This window comes from Mercurialis annua, linkage group LG3, assembly GCF_937616625.2.
Source record: "Mercurialis annua linkage group LG3, ddMerAnnu1.2, whole genome shotgun sequence".
Lineage (NCBI taxonomy): Eukaryota > Viridiplantae > Streptophyta > Magnoliopsida > Malpighiales > Euphorbiaceae > Mercurialis > Mercurialis annua.
Genome location: NC_065572.1, coordinates 4,007,808 through 4,025,379, shown reverse-complemented (window position 1 = coordinate 4,025,379; position 17,572 = coordinate 4,007,808). Strand labels below are relative to the sequence as shown.

Below are 17,572 nucleotides of genomic sequence, written 5' to 3'. Positions count from 1 at the left end.
GCATCATAATTAGTAGATTGTTTTTTTTGTAATGAATAAATAAATTGTTTAAAGAGAGATGACCGATGATTCTTTTAATAAAAAAGATGAAATAAAATGTACATTTTTTTATTCATAAAAAAGTACGTTTTTTATTATTGTTGTTTTGTTTCTTTTTATTTGAAATAAAAATAATAACTGAAGCAGATTGTTAAAAAAGGAGAGTAATCATTGGGTTGAAAAGGAAAGAAAAATGTTAAAAAAATGAACATCGTTATTTTTTACCTGATGCATAAACATATTTTAAAAAATGAATATAAAAAAAAAATAACTTTTGTCCCTATCGCACTAACTGCATATGAAATACATGCATTTCATTTTCACAATATAGGGACATGATGTCTATAGAATTGAAGAAAAGGGATTCAATCTTGAAAAATAGAAGTGGAGGGAGCCAATGTAAAATGTGTGATAGTGCAAGCATGCAAATATACATTTTGCCTGTTCAACTAAAGTATAGCGACAGAAATAATACATGAGAAGTATCTTCTTTATTTGACAATAGGGTAAAAAATATGAAATGAGTATAAACCCTAGTCATACAATGGTATTACAATGGACTAAAATAGACCATGAGTTTTGCAGTATTTAAACTGTTTTAAATCTGAAAGTTGTAATAGTAATGCTACAAGTTCATGAGTATTTACCCATAATTTCAACTTTATGCTGTAATACTATACCTCAATATTCAACAGTTTCCGGGGAAATTAGCGCCTTTCTCCCGACGAGTTTACAAGACTACACGAGATCAGCAACCGCAACCGCAACGGATCTTGCACTTACGGAAACTGCATTGTGATTTGGCGGAAGACAATATAACCAGTGCTTATGTGAAACAGAATGGAACACGCACTATCCTGCATAAAGCTGCACAATTTTATACCAAACGCAAAGCATTGATGTTCATCTCCTGTTTTTATCGGTGCCAATGTTGAGGTTCTCGAAACTCCGTAATTGATCATCTCGAGAGTCTCTTGCAGCGGCTCCATGGGACACTTTCGAATTAGGTCCAGAATGGATTCTGTGGGTGGTGGACAGACGACTGCTGTTTGAGAACAGCCAGCTTGAACGACTCTCACTACCTCCGACGGTGGAGCTTAGCCTGCTGCTTGAGGCAACAGCCTTCTTTGACACGCTGCCATTGCGGGAAATGCGGCTTCTATCTGAACTAGGTCGCTGAAAAAGGAGGAAGGAAATTACAGCTACATTTGGTGGTTGACAAATGAGGAGGAAGGAAGTTACTTACTGCATCCTTAGACGATGATGCATCCTCTGATGTCCGGGGCTTTACACGATCACCAGGCTGTCCGCCAGAAGTGCCAGAAGTGCCAGAAGCACCAGAAGCAAGTCTTCTGCTGAATGCTTCTAATGCACCTGAAGATCTATCACGAGTCTCCTGTCCTACTATATAAATTAAAACACAAAAACACAAACAGGCCCCTGCTCAGTGATATTGAAGTAAAAAACAAATAGTTTGCCTAATTGCTAAAATACCCCCTGAAAATATAACATTTTTATCTATTTCAACTCTTTGCTTAATCCTAAATTATCTGTGCTATACATGGATATTCAAACTTCAGCAGACACATTTAAGTTACTGGAAGTGAATTATTTTTGGAAGATGTGCCAAATTCAAATCCAAAGTAAGCTAGAGTTAGAGCTACAGTATGTCAAGGACCATTCTGGCAGCCCATGACAAGAAGCTGACTCAGAAACCACCAATTACAGAATTTTTTCCCCAAAAGGTAGTCGACTACAAACTTCAATGGAGCCATATGCATATATAAGAACAATCGAAACATGTCAGCTACACACTGGCTCAACGTTTCTCAATATACCTTCCTATCTCGAGAAGAACTCACCTGGAGCCTTATCTATTTGCTCAAAAGATTGCCGAGGTTTTAAACCAGCTTTCCCGCTAGACTGCTGAAACAATCAAAAGAAACAGCATAATGAATAGAAGATGTCAAGAGGAGAAGAAAACATATTACAATAGCAACAAAAGCTGACCCGTTGTCTGGAACTGGAACCAATCTGAGGATACTTTAATATTGTCCAGTCAAAGACATAGTCGAACTGATAACCTGCAAGTAATCCATGTCAATAACCTGATGAGGCCACACGATTTTATAATTACCATACAGAAAAATTCCCACAAAAAGCTGGCAAAGCACAGGTGAATCTTGCTCTCAACCAGTTGTTGAGTACAAAACAGTAGTACTAAATGTGTGAGCTTACAATATTTTTTTATTTAATAATTATCAATGTATAAAAACAAATTACTAATGTTCAATAACAATCTTCCTTGCTTGGGCCAAACTACAACACGCTAAACGGAAAAAAAAGTTATCCTTCTTACCTTCTCGAACAAATAAGTCACGGAAAAGTCTTTTCAAATACGAATAATCTGGCTTGTCTTCAAAACGCAGCGATCGACAATAATGAAAATATGATATGAACTCCGAAGGAAATGATTTGCAAAGAACCTGAGAAAGATACAAAAATTCCAATTGTTATGTCTTTATTAGTTTCTTAAGTGGAATATCAGCTTAAATATATGACCAATAAAAACATCTTCATGACACCTGTCCATAATTGGGCATTGAAGCAACTGAAGTATAGACTATACATAAAGGAATAAAATCCTACATCTATGGGTAAGGTTAAAATTTGTAATACCTCGACAGGAGTTAACATCTTCTTTTCGCTGATCTTATCATATTTCTGCTTTTTTGTCCCTGCTTTAAGGCCCTGCCAAGGAAGACTGACACCAATTGCACCATAGTCAGAAAATGGACCAATGAAAGAAGTTCTTATTATTCAATTACATGCTACAGAATGAGTATTAAAATAATGCTATAATAATAGCTATAATATATTTCAACCTTCCCCTTAGGAAATACATGAGTACATAACCAAGGGATTCCAAGTCATCTCTTCTGCTTTGTTCTGCAGACAAAGCAAAAGCATGATTAGATTGGAGTCCATGCGCACACACCAATTAACATGAAACTCTTTGTCAATATACAACACTTGATAAGAGGAGAGCTATTTTACTCACCTACTCCAAGGTGAGTGTTCACACTAGCATATCGAGCTGTGCCTGTCAAATTCTTATTTTCCCTGTTAAGATATAGCCAATTCACAATATTGTGAGCAATCCATACATGTCTTGGAACACCCCAACACAAGATCGCGGAGAAATTTAAGTTAACAATTTAAGTTTTCAAAATTGATGCCCAGTCACATTAAAGCCCCGATAACAGCCTAAAAGGACAATAGAGTTGAACAATAGCCAAGTATAATTTGAATGTCAATACCATTGTCGTTAAAATAATCCGTCTGTCTAAATGCTAAATATATGCAGTTTATAATACCTTCCAGAAGACTAACCAATCTTAAGTTAAAATGACATATATGAAAGAACTATTGCCATATTATTTTCTAGTTTTTTTTATTCAATATTATTTTCTAGTTTAAACAATGTAAATTTCACATACTAAAGGTAATCAGCTGAATACGAAAATAAGGAAAAGGACAAGAAGCTGATGCAGGTTCTCACACTCATAGGAATGAGGAAACAAACATAAGGAAAAAGAAAGCTTCAGGAAATACCGGTATGGTATATGCTTATGAGTTTGAAGATCCCTATACTTTTTTGCAAGCCCATAGTCGATGATGTAAACCTGATGCATAATCAACCAACAATTAGAAAGAAAATCTCCTTGCTTTAATTAAATCAGAAACCACCTACATCATCTTATGCATAATCAACCAGCAATCAGATAGAAAATCTTCTTGCTTTTATTAAATCAGGAACCACAGAGAGGGAATCAGATGCTATGGAGAAGGGAATCTAAAAGTGCAAGTACACTGGGAAGATCTCATGACAAAAGCAACCATAACAGATTGCAGTATATGGTACTTTACACTATTGATCGAGTACAAAGACAACTGCTTGAGTCTTGACATAATTTTTAGAATAACAGATTTCAGATCAGGTTGAGCAACTTATCCCCATGGCATTCCAATCCAAGTGTTTACTTGTACATGTTAAATTTGTAAATAGTTAATCTTTACTAAATTGATATACACCAATATCCATGTTTTGAGGCTCAAACGCGCATCATGTAAAAGATGAGCTAGAATAGAGTCTCATATAACACTGCCAAAAGCGAACATTTATACACATCGTGCATATTCTACAAATAAAATAACAGTCATGACTGGAAAAATGGTGGCTCCCGTCTTTAATAATGTTGTGAATACTCATTTCTACACTTTGTCAGATAGCCAGTCATTTTCAAAACTTGAATTTGAAATTTGAATAAAATGGCGACTCAACAAACCATTTTTAGACTGGTTTCAAAAAAAAAGTCAAAACTAACCAGGAAACAACCCTTTTCCACTGCACCGCTTATATCAGACAACATTTGGTTTCATTATATGTAGTGCATGAAAATTAATATCATAAGATAACAATAAGAATGCACAAGCTGCAGTCATAAAAATGCTTGATTGAGTACAAACCTGATTGGCTTTGCGTCCTAAACCCATTAGAAAATTGTCAGGCTTTATATCACGATGAAGAAAGCCCCTTGAATGCATATACTCAACTCTGTTAATCTAGAAGCAATTAGAAGATTAGTAGAACTTCTAAAAATGGATGGTCCTTAGTAGGAAGAAGACTTTCTAGAAATGCGAGTAAATACAAACCAATTGGTCTGCAAGCATCAACACTGATTTCAAAGAAAACTTCCGGTTGCAATAGTTAAACAAATCTTCAAGACTTGGGCCTAGAAGGTCAATAACCATGATATTGTAATCACCCTCGACTCCAAACCACTTGAGTTGAGGAATTCCCGCTTCATAATAGAGAAAAATCATTACAAAAGTATCAGTTCCAGATTACATAATCATAGCAGTAGCATGTAACTTTGAACAAAAAAAAAATCTCAGCTAGACAAGAATGTAAAACTTACTTCCTCCTTGAAGAAGCATGTAAATTTTTGATTCATAGTGAAGCTGAGGGTGCTTGGTCCTTGCAGGTTCCTTAAAATTAAAAAGAAAACAGACGTTTAGAACATTAAAGCAATAACTCAAACATAATATTGTTCATAAATTAGTAGCTGCATCTGGTTATATTGTCTATCTGTATTAGTGTTACACAACTTGAGTCCATAAAGACCAATGACATACACCTTCAAGAAGAATATATAACTTCACCTTTTCACATAAAAAATGGAAATTAGTGGTGCTAAATAAAGCATCTACTGACAAGCACATCCCTGTAAAAGTTTCTCAGTAGAATTGATACGCTAATGAAAGCATAAAAACTATATTAGATTAGAGCTAGTAAAAATTTGGCATGCTGACTCATTTTCTTATTTTACTGCAAATTGATGAACACTTCTAACTACTTGAATCTACCCTCTTATCTCTAGTATGTGAATTTTTTTAACTTCTCTCCAACTAAATAACCGCATTATAATTCAACTCTCACTTATAGGTTTCCTAACTCAAGACTTGAGGCTGTTCCACCATGATCATCGGAAACAGAAAACAGTATGCATTTCTTATCCCTAGCTAATAGCAAAGTTTCTCTACAACAATTTCATCCAAAAGTTTCTTTTAGCTGATGTTGGATCTTAGCTTTTAGACGCCGCAATAGATCACCATAAATTCACACTTCCATTATCAACATCATCAATCTCCAAAAAGATAGATGTGAGTTGCAAGAACATGATCACGGCACAATTACATAGAACTTTAATTCATAAACACAAAACAGTTAGCCTTCCTAAACTTTTTTTTTTCATTCAATACACATGACATCAAAAAAGCTACAAAATCAAAGTATAACATCAACTTAATTTTTTCAATCAAAATCAATGGCATACCAGCTTTACAGCAACTTCTTCTCCATTTTGAATATTAACCCCTACACCATAAACAAAACCAACATTAGCCCCTATATCATAAACAAGACAAAATTTTGAGATTGAAATTGAAAGAACTAACCAAGGAATAATTCTCCAAAGGATCCACCACCGATCTTTCGACCCATTTTGAATTTGGCCCCAATTATATGATCCATGATTCTTTTTAAAAAATTTTGATCTTATAATCTTATATATAACACAAAATTTAAAGATATCTTACTATTGCAAATTTGCAACACTCAAAATCCAAAATTTCTTTGAGTGGCAACAAAACATAAAAAAGATTGAATCTTTTTTATTGACAAAAACAATTCAAGAATTCTTTTCACATTTCATAAATGTGGAAGCTTTTTCACTCAAATCAAGTCCAAGAATAATTACAAAAAAATAAGAAAAAAATAATAAAAGATGGAGAATTTTTGAAGATTAAAGAAAAGGGTTTGCAGAAAAATAAATGTTTAAAGAAAAGAAAAAGGAAAAAATAAGACTAAAATGGAGATTTTGTTAAAACAGTTTCAGAAATTGTTTGTCTGTTTGTTTTCTTTACCTTTCCTTTTTCTATTATCCATTTTTTCTCTGTAAAAATTACTACTATTATTTTCTCTCTCTGTATCCGCGGTTTTTAACTGCACGTTTTAAACACGTGCTTACCAGCTGTTCTTTTTTTACTAGAAAGGAAAAACAACAAAGTATCAAACTGGCCCTTTAATTTATATCTTGAGATCAAATAAGTCAGTTTAATCTTTTTAATCAATTAGATTCTCAAATTTGCGTTTTGAGGCCAAATAGATCACTTTAATCAATTAGATCCTCACACTTGTATCTCGGTGTCAAAAAAGTCATGCATTTGAGTATATTAGAGATTACTTGACCTAAATTAAAAGAGTTTGAAATCCGATCGATAAAAAATTTAAGATGACTTATTTGACCCAAAAATACAAATTTTGAAATTTAATTGATTAAAAAAATTAAAAATAATTTTTTTGCATGAAATATAAGTTTAAGAACCGATTGACTCTTTACTAAAAAAAAGTTCACGGTCCTTCCTTTAAATTATTTTTACCATGAGGATTGGATTGCAATTTTATATTTTTTCAAGCAGCAATCAGTAATGAACAAAGGGTCAGTTCACTTTTTCAATTTGATACAGAATATAAAAACATCATTTCAAAATAAAAAGAATTAAAAAAAATCCACACCTTATTTTAAGTACCAATTTTAAAAATGGAGTAAATATTAAAACTTTTTTAAATTTTGTCTCGATATTTTATTGTTATATGTATTTTGCGTCCGACAACTGGTAAGGGGAATTTAAACAAAGGTGCATTTTAACTGTTTTTGTTGAGGATGACTAGTTTTGATATTTTATGCCAAGTTGAGGGGTAAATTGATCCTTTGTTCAATCAATTATGGCAATAGCTGTAAAATTCTCTCTATTTCCTCTCAAATTTTCTTGCGTTTTCCTGCTAACCAAACAGTGAAAAAAATGAACGAGGGTTTTGATTTGCTGGAACATTTCGAGCTCATTTTAGATTCTGATCCTCTCATGTAAGCACACATAACCAATATGTCTTATGTACAATTACTATTAACATTATTTTATAATATGTATTTTATTTATTGTTTTGTTAGCTTAATGCAGTGATGAATTAGGGTTTATTCATCAATCTCAATTCGATTTACTTAGCAAAGAAGCAGAGAGTAGTGAATTTGAATCAAATGACGAATCCTTGAGCCGTTTAAATTTTTGGAACAAAGATCATAAATTGGGGATTGCAGTGCATGTAATTCTTCCACTTTATAAAGCTGCCAAAGAGGCATTTATGAATGCAGTTAAACAATCTAAAGCAGTTGAAAATTCATCTCTTGAAGACGGATTTTTATCTCATGAAAGTGAGGTTATGAAGCATAGCAAGGCTGTTTTATTGTTGAGCTGTGATTTTCTCACTGCATGGAATTCCAGGTATATAATATAACTATAAACCGTAAGGTAGCACGGACACGGACACGAGGAAACTGGACACTCGGATACGGACACGGCAAAACAGTCTTATTTTAAGATTTCCCATGTAAAACATGAAGTTTCGTGTCCGAAACAGGACACGTTGATTGAATGAAGTGTCCGTGTTTGTAACATATTTGCTATTTTCAGTTTTTTATAAGTATTAATCTTTCATTAGTTAGTAAATAAAACATGTTTTCTTTTGGTATTTATCTTACAGGAAGTTAATTTTATCCAAGAAGCAGCATATCCCGATGTTTATTGAAGAACTTCTCTTGTCGGCTCTTGTTCTTTCTTTTTCACCAAAAAGTGAACAAGCTTGGTGCCATAGGTATCATATGTTTGTGAATTTGCCTGTGTTAAAATTAGCAACTATATGCTCTCATTATTTTTTTGAGTGTACTTGTCAAATACTTGTTTATGTTTTCATTGCTCAGGCGATGGGTGATCAAGATGATTGCTGGAAAATGCTCAACAATGCAGGAGATTTTAGGAAAAGAATCTGAACTTGTGGAAAAAATAGCCGAGGTTTAAATTCAGTTCAGGAATTGGATACAATATATTAATGAAGGTTTATAAATTTCTTATAGTAATAATAGGTTATTTTATCCTTGTACCAGTTGCACTGCTACAAGGATAAAAAAATGACTTTCAATATATTAATATGATGCCATCAATAATCCAAAATTGTGGTCTTTATTTGATGTTTTCTTTTTCCAGAGATCAAAAATGAACTATCGAGCATGGAATCATCGATGCTGGCTGGTGTCTTACATGACTAAAGAACAGGTTACATTCTTAGACTGTTTGAATCTTTTGATGCTTCTATAGTGCTCTGATAATAATCTCTTCTATTTTCCCTCTCATTAATTCGCATGAGAAAGGATGTTTCAGTTAATTGTATCTTAGCTTTTGTATTTCCTTAGACTTCGGTTAAATTATCCTGCCTTTATTTTCTGGCTTTTGTGGATTTGTTTTCATTATTTCTTCAGATGATTCTCTTCAATTTTAAGAACCAATTTTCTGCCTTCATGCTTTCAGGTGCTACTTGAATTGAAGAAATCTGGGCATTGGGCTAGGTTGCATGTTGCTGACAGTTCTTGCTTTCATTATCGCACAGTGAGTTCTTATCTGAAGTTTTAAACCTGAAAGTAAATTACACAGTTCAAGAGAAACACATAAGAGATGGAAAGAAAGAGATCAACTTGTAATAAAGCCTCCATCTCAGATGCAATATTACAAATGGTGGTTGGCGATGTTCTTATAATAAGTTTGAAATTTGTTAAGTATTCCATTATCCATCACAGTTTGAATGCTTGACAAATTGCAGAGACTAATGCTTTGGATTCTAGAGGAATCGTGTCACAAACAGGAAGATGAGTCTTCCGATCATGATGCTGAAATTTATCATATCTGGCAGGTATGTTAATCCTCCATAATGTGTTATTACTGTCATCTGTTGTCTTATTTTCTTGAAGCTAAGCATCCGTGTTATTGTGTGAGCGCTTGCACATTGTTTGTTTGAGCATCACGATTTTTATTTTCGAATTCATCTCTTGGTTCTTCAGTTTTCATCTTATTGATCAATAGTATATTACACTCAGAAATGTATTACCATCATTGACATTTTGAACATGTTTGTTGGATATATGACAGGAAGAGCTTCAATGGAACAAAGAATTAATAAAACATTATGTAGGAAGAGAGGTACCTAGCATCAAAACCCGCAGTTTCTCTCTTTCTCTTGTTTTTTTTTTTGAGGATTCATGTGGTGAATAAGTGATTACTTGGGGCAGCACAATGCAGGGTCTTGTGTCCTGGAAACGCTTAGTTATTATGCTGCTCGGAAACTTGTTGAGTCTTATGTTTTGGCGTTTTGTTTTTGGAGATGGAAATGCTTCTAAAACTCCAAAACTTTATATTTATAAGCTATTCTAGTAAAAATGTCATCTAAGTGTTTTTTTCATTGTGTCCGTTTCCGTGCAACATAGGTTATTGATGCAGTTGTTCCCCACCTTTCTCTTTCTCTAAAGTGATAATATCACTCGGCTTTCTAACTACAGGCTCTGTGGCTCTACCGCCGGTTCCTTTCCCTGTGCTGGATACGGCATTTTGCAACTGATCTTAGTAATTCAAGCCGCACATCTAAGTGCAAGACTTGCATAGTTACTGACATCAGTTTATTTATGAACAATGAGTTATGTCTCGTACATTCGTGCTCATCTATACCTGACGACAGCTACGAAGATTCTGAAGCACAAGCAGTACATTCTTCTACTTACATTTTATGGTTAGCAAAGGTATAAATAGTTATGCAAGAGATCTCTTCTCATAACCCAATAGTTGATTGCTTAATACTCTGATTTTGTGTTTCAGCAAATCCCGGAGTCGCAAGGGATTGAACTCAAAAAGAAGCTAAACGCTGGAAATTGGAAGGCCGTGCTTAATGGGGCGTGTCCTGGAAGATCCTCACTATGGGATAATTTAGCCACAGACCTTGAACCATCGACCAAGTAATGAGAATAGATGTGAATGATAAAATTAGATATTGTTGTATGATTCGGGTAATATTAAAGGGCCGTCCCTGCTCTAGCTTGATAATGTACTTTCATTTATCAGATTAATGTTTCTGTACAATAATGTTTTGTGTATAACGATTTTGGCAGTGAATCTTCAAGTTATTAAGTGTGTTGGATGTATGAGAGATACTTACATGAATTTAATATGTCATTCCAGGATTGCGAACTATCCATCAATTGCATGACATGTTATCGGATGCCATTACCAGTAAATAAAAAGCATACAATGTTATTGAAAATATAATCAATATATTTGTCATACAATTAATTAATACTTATCTAATGGATGGTTTATAATTTTACATGGTGAATTAGACCTCCCGGTTGAACCGGTTTAATCGAAAATGGTACAAGCAGAAATCGATAGCTAATATAGTACATGAGGGGATAATCAAAAAATTCGATCAGATCACAGTTTGACAGGTTTATGCTGTAACCTTTCAAAGGTTAAAAAACCAAAATTGTAATCTGTAGTAATGAAAATTGAAGAAAAGTAAAAATAAAATGTAATAGACAGGTTGAACCAGCTGATAAATCGGTCCAAGTGATTCAACCATAAACTCGTAAACCCATCCGGTTCAGCCACTTCTTATCCATAACGTATGTACTCTGCAATCCAATCAAAAATCTCCATGAAATATTACTCTCTAAAAACACTTTCTTGATCACTTCTTCACCCAAGATTTCCACTTCACAGGCACTTCCTCAATTTTTCTCTCCATCACCAACAAACAATCCTCTTCACAAAAACATGATAGTAATCCACAAACTTTGATCAAAATCAACAATCCTCCATTAACATGACACTGTTTTCCTCTGAGTTTCTCCCACACACAGTCCCCACCACCACACAAAAACCAAAACCAGCTTCAAATTCATTTCACAGCACTGTAATCAGCTGCATAAAACCTAAACTTAATGACACTAATCCAAGAAACCAACAAAAACTGAATCTTTCATCCGAAACAAAACAACCCCATGTCTTATCTTTTAATTGCAAAGAGGCCCATCTCATGAAATTACTTAACAGATCCTATAAATCAGGAAAATATAATGAATCACTCTACTTTCTTGAATGCATGGTTGACCAGGGTTACACCCCTGATGTAATTCTGTGTACTAAGCTTATTAAAGGCTTTTTTGGTTCAAGAAATATAGATAAGGCTGTAAAAGTTATGGATATTCTTGAGAAGTTTGGTAAGCCTGATGTTTTTGCTTATAATGCATTGATTAGTGGGTTTATTAAGGTGAATCAGTTTGATAATGCTAATAGAGTTCTTGACAGGATGAAAAGTAGAGGCTTTATGCCTGATGTTGTTACTTATAATATTATGATTGGGAGCTTTTGTAGTAGGGGTAAGCTTGATTTGGCTTTGAGTGTTTTTGAGGAGTTGTTGAAGGATAATTGTAAGCCTACTGTGATTACGTATACGATTTTGATCGAGGCTGCGATTCTTAATGGCGGAATTGATGAAGGTATGAGGCTTTTGGATGAGATGTTAGCGAAAGGGCTCGAACCGGATACTCTTACTTATAATGCTATTGTTAGGGGGTTGTGTAAAGAGGGGATGGTGGATAAGGCTTTTGATCTTCTTAGGAAGTTGAGTTCAGGGGGTCGTAGTAATCCGGATATAATTACGTATAATACACTGTTACGCACGTTTTTGAGTCTCGGGAAATGGAACGAAGGGGAGAGTTTAATGAGTGAGATGATTGCTAGAGGGTATAAGCCTAATGTTGTTACTCATAGTATTTTGATCGCGGTATTAAGCCGTGATGGGAGAGTTGATGAAGCTGTGAACTTGTTGAGGTCTATGAAAGAAAAGGGTTTAAAAGCCGATGCATACTGTTACGACCCGTTGATTGCTGCTTTCTGCAGAGAGGGGAAACTAGATTTAGCAACTGAATTCTTGGATATTATGTTATCTGATGGTTGCTTGCCTGATATTGTGAACTACAATACAATAATGGCTGGTTTATGCAGGGCAGGAAAAGCCGATCATGCTTTGGAAGTCTTCGAAAAACTCGATGAAGTCGGCTGTCCTCCGAATGTTAGTTCATACAATACATTGTTCAGTGCATTATGGAATTCCGGGGATAGATATAGAGCCCTGGAAATGATTTTGAAGATGCTTGATCACCGAATTGACCCCGACGAAATAACGTATAATTCACTTATTTCGTGTTTATGCAGAGATGGAATGGTGGATGAAGCTATTGAGCTGTTGGTAGACATGCTGAGCAGTCGGTTTCAGCCTAATGTTGTTACGTATAACATTATTCTACTTGGTTTAGGTAAAGTTAATAGAGTTAATGATGCCATCGAAGTGCTGGCAGCAATGAATGAAAAAGGGTGCCGGCCAAATGAAACTAGTTACATCTTGTTGATTGAAGGTATTGGTTTTTCGGGATTACGAGCAGAGGCTATGGAGTTGGCAAATTCTCTTCGTAGCATGAATGCTATTTCTGAAGATTCATTTAAACGTATAAGTAAAGCATTTCCTTTGGTTGATATTCACAAAGATCTTATGTATTCATATGCTAAAGACTAGTTTTTGTTGTTCTGTTCCACCTTTGTGAATAGACTGTTATATTTTGCCCTTTTTCCCTTTTCTGAAAGGCTTTTTAGGTAACAGAAAGCAAATGGAATTTTAAGATTTGTGAATGATTTTTTTGTTTTGAGACGATCCTGTACTGATTCATGTGTAGCAAAACATTTTCTTTTTACTACAAACTGGAGAGTTTAAAGATTGAACTTTTGTCGTTTTCCATTAATTCCAACTTTTGTGTGCAAATGCAACCGAATCAATATAGATCCACACAGGAGATAGCAAACTAAAACAATAAAGACCTCTCAACATGTCCCTGAAATATGTCAAAGGAGAAACCAAATTAACAATACATTTCTAAAGTGTATGAATTCCAAAATTAAAAAGAGCCGCTAGGTAACAAATTTCGGGCGCTTAGCATCTATATGAACGAACAACCCAAGTCTAATCTGAGCCAGACATTTAACATTACAAAAATCAACTGAACTGAGTTTGAGCTCGGTATTCAAAGCCCAAACCGAGCTCGAACCAAAGATGAACATCTCTCATTCATGTAACACGCTGAACATAAACACGCCGAAGCTCCCACTCAGCTCGATCACAGCCCTATCTCTGGCTGGGCTTCGAAACTGTCAGCTGCATCATTCATTAGTTTAAAAGAAGCGAATTCCCACAATCTACCTTTCGACTATGTTGTCAACCTGTGAAAAAGATGAATATGGGATCGCTACCTCAAGAATTAACAAGAATCCTTTTCCAAATTCTGCAATTTGTATTACGGTGCTTCTTCATTGCACACATTATAACATGAAAAAAAAACTCGACGAGGCACACAACAGCTGCATGTGAAATTCGATTCAGACATGCTCTCTATAGTTTATACTGCAAAATTTCCTAACCTTACCTCTAAGTATGGCAAAGAAAAGCTACATTCATGCGTTATATCCCTATGAAGAAACTAGAGCAAGCTTAATCTTTCTAACATATTCTATTGAGTATGCTCTGCGGTTTAATCTTTAAGAATTTTCCTGTCTATCAACTTCTGATGCAATTCATTTGCCTCTTCATTCATTCCAGCATCTGCCAAACTTTTAATGATAGTAGAATAAATTCCATCGTCCGGCCTGTATCGACCCGAGATCATAATTTCTAGAACTTCTATCGCAATATCCGTCTTCTTACTCTTGCATAATCCATCAATCACCAATTGATAAGCATTACCATTGATCCTGTGGTCTTTCTTACCCATCTCTCTAAGTATCTCCACAGCTTCCTCATATTGATTTGCCAAGCAATATCCCCAAACTAATGACCGATGAGTAATGCCATCAGGGGTGATCCCAATTTTGATCATCTGATTATATAAGTTCATTGCCTTGTCCATAAAGCACCTTCTAGTCAATCCATCAATCATAGTGTTATAAGTTATCAAACCAGGAGAACAGCTTGTGCCGCTTAAATAGCTAAGTACTTGAAGAGCCTCATCCAACATTCCTTCTTTACATAGTGCACCAAGGAGTGTGTTGTAAGTAACAATGTCGGGCGAACAATTTTCATATATCATTTGATGAAAAAACTCAATGGCTCGATCCACAATGCCAGACTTGCACAATCCATTAATTAGTGTGTTGTAAGTAACAACAGTGGGAGAATGCGATGTTTCTTTCATAATTGTAAGGATCTCATCTACTTCATCCCATAACCTACAGCTACAGAGAGAATGGAGAAGTGTATTGTACGTTACAGCATTGGGTTCCACTCCATGAGACATCATATTGGAAACGACAAGTGCTGCATCTTGATAATTCCCCTGTTTACAAGTGAAATTTATCAATGAATTGTAGGTAACAAGATCAGGATAACAGCCCTCAATTGCCATATTTTCTAATACTTCCATAGCCCGTATAGTTCCACTATGCTTGCAGACTAGCTCAATGAGAATCGTGTGGGTTATCAGATATGGAGGGCATCCCTTTCTTAGTTGCTCCTTCCAAAATCTGACAGCTTGTTCAAGATTTCCGCCATCAAACATGCAACGGATTATCGTATTGTAAGTAATCACATCTGGAGGACAACCACTCATGCTCATTTCTTCCAAGACATCAATTGCAGATCTTATTCTTCCGCTCTTGCATAAACCACTAACCATCATGTTGTAGGTGATAACATCTGGAACCCCACCTGACATGACCATGATTTTAAGAATCTTTGCAGCTTTATCTATCCGATCGATTTTGATAAGGCCCCTGATTAAGTTTGTGCAGCAAATGAAGTCGGGTATTTGGCTTTTACGTGCCATAATATCGATCAGCCTGGGTGCATCCATCACCCTTCCTTTGTTGCATAATTGCTGAAGGATTGCATTGTTAGTTTCCTCATCATTGTCAACAAAAGGTCCATCAGTAGACAGTACCGGAGATCCATGGTTCTTAGTGCTCAGTTGCTCACCAAACTTTTTCCCAACACTCAATATATGAGTTTCAGTGCTCTCATCATCATGAGTATTTTCATTAACTTTATCAATGCAAACACTTCTTTGCAATCCTCTGCATCGCAAAGACAACGATTTTTTTCCTAAAAGAAGATCTCTGCACTGCAAACATGATTGATTTCCGTGACTACATTTCGAAAAAAAATTCAGATCAACAGTTGATGCTTTCACATTTGAACAACTGGTCCTGGGTTGTGTAAAGCATGTATGCAAGCAACGAATTTCAACTCCAGAGTTCTGAGGTGAAACTGTATAAGTCATCTTGCCCACCAACTCATGTAAATATCAGTTATTTCCTTTTATATGGGCATCAATCATGCAGAGGAATTTCTACAACAAAACTTAGTTTCTTTACCCCCTCAAAGTGAAACCTTTTCCAAGATTCTACAACTTTTCTCAATGTAATTCAGTAGCACTGAAAAAAATTACCAACAATATGAAATTAAGAATCTTAAACCAAGAAACAAAAAACAAATACCAATAAAAACAAATAAAGGCAAAAAACATGAACAATTGAAAATAACAACAGCGGCTATTAGATGTAGTCAAAACACCTTAGAAATAAAGTCCCACAAAGGAGAAACCATAATGAGTAAAATTTGCAAAAACCATGATAATTAGTTTCATACATGAACAGATTAGATGCAGAGTAAATTTTGCAAAAACCATGACCATTAGTTTCATACATGAACTGATTAGATGCAGAGTAACTTTTGGGGAAAAGAAATTAACTGATGTTACAGTTTTAAACATAAGCTAGGTAGCACGGACATGGAAAATGGGACATTCGGACATGGAAATACATGACACTTGGACACGGAAAAACAGGACACTCGGACACGGACACAGAAAAACAGGACACTCGGACACGGACACAGAAAAACAGGACACTCGGACACGGACACAGAAAAACAGGACACTCAGACACGGACACGGCTAAACGGGACACTCGGACACAGACACGGCTAAACGGGACACTCGGACACAGAAACGGCTAAACGGGACACTCGGACACGGCAAAACAGGACACTCGGACATGGACACGGCGAAACGGGACACTCAGTTACGGACACAGCGAAACAGTGTTTTAAGGTTTTCTTTGTAAAAAAAGAAATTTTGTGTCCTAAAAGTCAAATATCCGTTTCCGAAACGGGACATGTTAATTGAATGAAGTGTGCATGCTACCTAGAACATAAGCAGTGGAAACAAAATACACATAACTCATGAAATAACAAAGCGGAATCAACTCAAATTAAGATAACTTCCAAAAAAAATGAATTAACTATAAGACCAAAAGTGCAAAACTCTCTCATTTCCTGAAGATATCACTGATTTTCTGAAATACAGCTCCCCAAATTCAATCCACAATCAAACCGTTAAAGCAAAGCAAATATAAGATACTAAAAGCAAAAATAATGATTTTATAGTTCACAAATTCAATGTGAAATTAGAGAAATGGAGAGCTTAAACTACTAAAAGAGAACAAAATTAAGAAACCAACAGAGAATATTTGCGGTAGAAGCCATTACATACCTGTGCTTGGTTTTGTGTTGTCTTGTGAAGTTGTAAGCTCAGAGGGACAACCGTTTCTTCATTTTGTTGACGAAGCTGACTAGGGTATATCAATTCATTGAAATTGCAGCTATGTACTTGCTCTATAATTTATTTTTCTTTTTGGTCCCTATAGATTTGACATTGTCAATTTTGAGTTCCTTTATAAATTTTTTTTTGGGTGATTTGGATATTAAATCTCAATCTTTTTTGTTTCTAAAAATTTAAATATAATGTTTAAAAATATCATATTTTCTAATTCTTTTTAACTTTTGGTATTGTATAGTCCATTATCGTTATTCATAAAATACAAATTTACAAAAAAATATAAAATGTTGTTAAAAAAATGTACAAAATATTTGCTGTAGTTTCAAGTTTTTAGTTAATATTGACATTTAAATAAATTAATATAATTAATA

At 34.9% G+C, this 17,572-nt stretch overlaps 4 protein-coding genes across 8 annotated transcripts; 2 read left to right on the top strand and 2 right to left on the bottom strand.

The window, feature by feature from the left end:
- Positions 1 to 508: 508 nt before the first annotated feature.
- Positions 509 to 6,547, bottom strand: LOC126674277 (casein kinase 1-like protein 10). Of its 2 annotated transcripts, none has more exons than XM_050368706.2 (14): positions 6,061 to 6,547; positions 5,940 to 5,980; positions 5,022 to 5,091; positions 4,756 to 4,904; positions 4,570 to 4,665; positions 3,655 to 3,725; positions 3,101 to 3,162; positions 2,925 to 2,988; positions 2,719 to 2,803; positions 2,399 to 2,525; positions 2,050 to 2,123; positions 1,902 to 1,962; positions 1,286 to 1,443; positions 509 to 1,215 (listed from the first exon to the last, which is right to left on the bottom strand). In XM_050368706.2, exons 1-14 carry the CDS (start codon positions 6,134 to 6,136, stop codon positions 943 to 945), a joined length of 1,407 nt encoding a protein of 468 aa, XP_050224663.1. In that variant the 5' UTR covers positions 6,137 to 6,547; the 3' UTR covers positions 509 to 942. The 2 variants fall into 2 exon arrangements, with proteins under 2 accessions (XP_050224663.1, XP_050224662.1); XM_050368705.2 differs by having other exon boundaries at positions 1,902 to 1,965; positions 6,061 to 6,546.
- An 825-nt stretch (positions 6,548 to 7,372) lies between these two features.
- Positions 7,373 to 10,668, top strand: LOC126675402 (uncharacterized). Of its 4 annotated transcripts, none has more exons than XM_050370040.2 (10): positions 7,377 to 7,529; positions 7,624 to 7,944; positions 8,204 to 8,314; positions 8,421 to 8,511; positions 8,704 to 8,772; positions 9,025 to 9,102; positions 9,314 to 9,403; positions 9,640 to 9,690; positions 10,047 to 10,283; positions 10,360 to 10,668. In XM_050370040.2, the coding sequence occupies exons 1-10, from the start codon at positions 7,468 to 7,470 to the stop codon at positions 10,498 to 10,500; spliced, it is 1,251 nt and encodes a 416-aa protein (XP_050225997.1). In that variant the 5' UTR covers positions 7,377 to 7,467; the 3' UTR covers positions 10,501 to 10,668. The 4 variants fall into 4 exon arrangements, with proteins under 4 accessions (XP_050225999.1, XP_050225997.1, XP_050225998.1 ...); XM_056105260.1 differs by having other exon boundaries at positions 7,420 to 7,529; positions 7,614 to 7,944; XM_050370042.2 differs by lacking the exon at positions 10,360 to 10,668 and having other exon boundaries at positions 7,373 to 7,529; positions 9,975 to 10,173.
- Positions 10,669 to 11,180: 512 nt separating this feature from the next.
- LOC126673048 (pentatricopeptide repeat-containing protein At3g04760, chloroplastic) lies at positions 11,181 to 13,244 on the top strand. Its single transcript, XM_050367000.2, has one exon. The coding sequence runs from the start codon at positions 11,363 to 11,365 to the stop codon at positions 13,112 to 13,114; it is 1,752 nt and encodes a 583-aa protein (XP_050222957.1). The 5' UTR covers positions 11,181 to 11,362; the 3' UTR covers positions 13,115 to 13,244.
- A 146-nt stretch (positions 13,245 to 13,390) lies between these two features.
- LOC126673049 (pentatricopeptide repeat-containing protein At1g08610) lies at positions 13,391 to 17,245 on the bottom strand. The gene is made up of 2 exons (XM_050367001.2): positions 17,136 to 17,245; positions 13,391 to 16,017 (listed from the first exon to the last, which is right to left on the bottom strand). Exon 2 carries the CDS (start codon positions 15,861 to 15,863, stop codon positions 14,121 to 14,123), a length of 1,743 nt encoding a protein of 580 aa, XP_050222958.1. The 5' UTR covers positions 15,864 to 16,017; positions 17,136 to 17,245; the 3' UTR covers positions 13,391 to 14,120.
- Between the last annotated feature and the right edge of the window lie 327 nt (positions 17,246 to 17,572).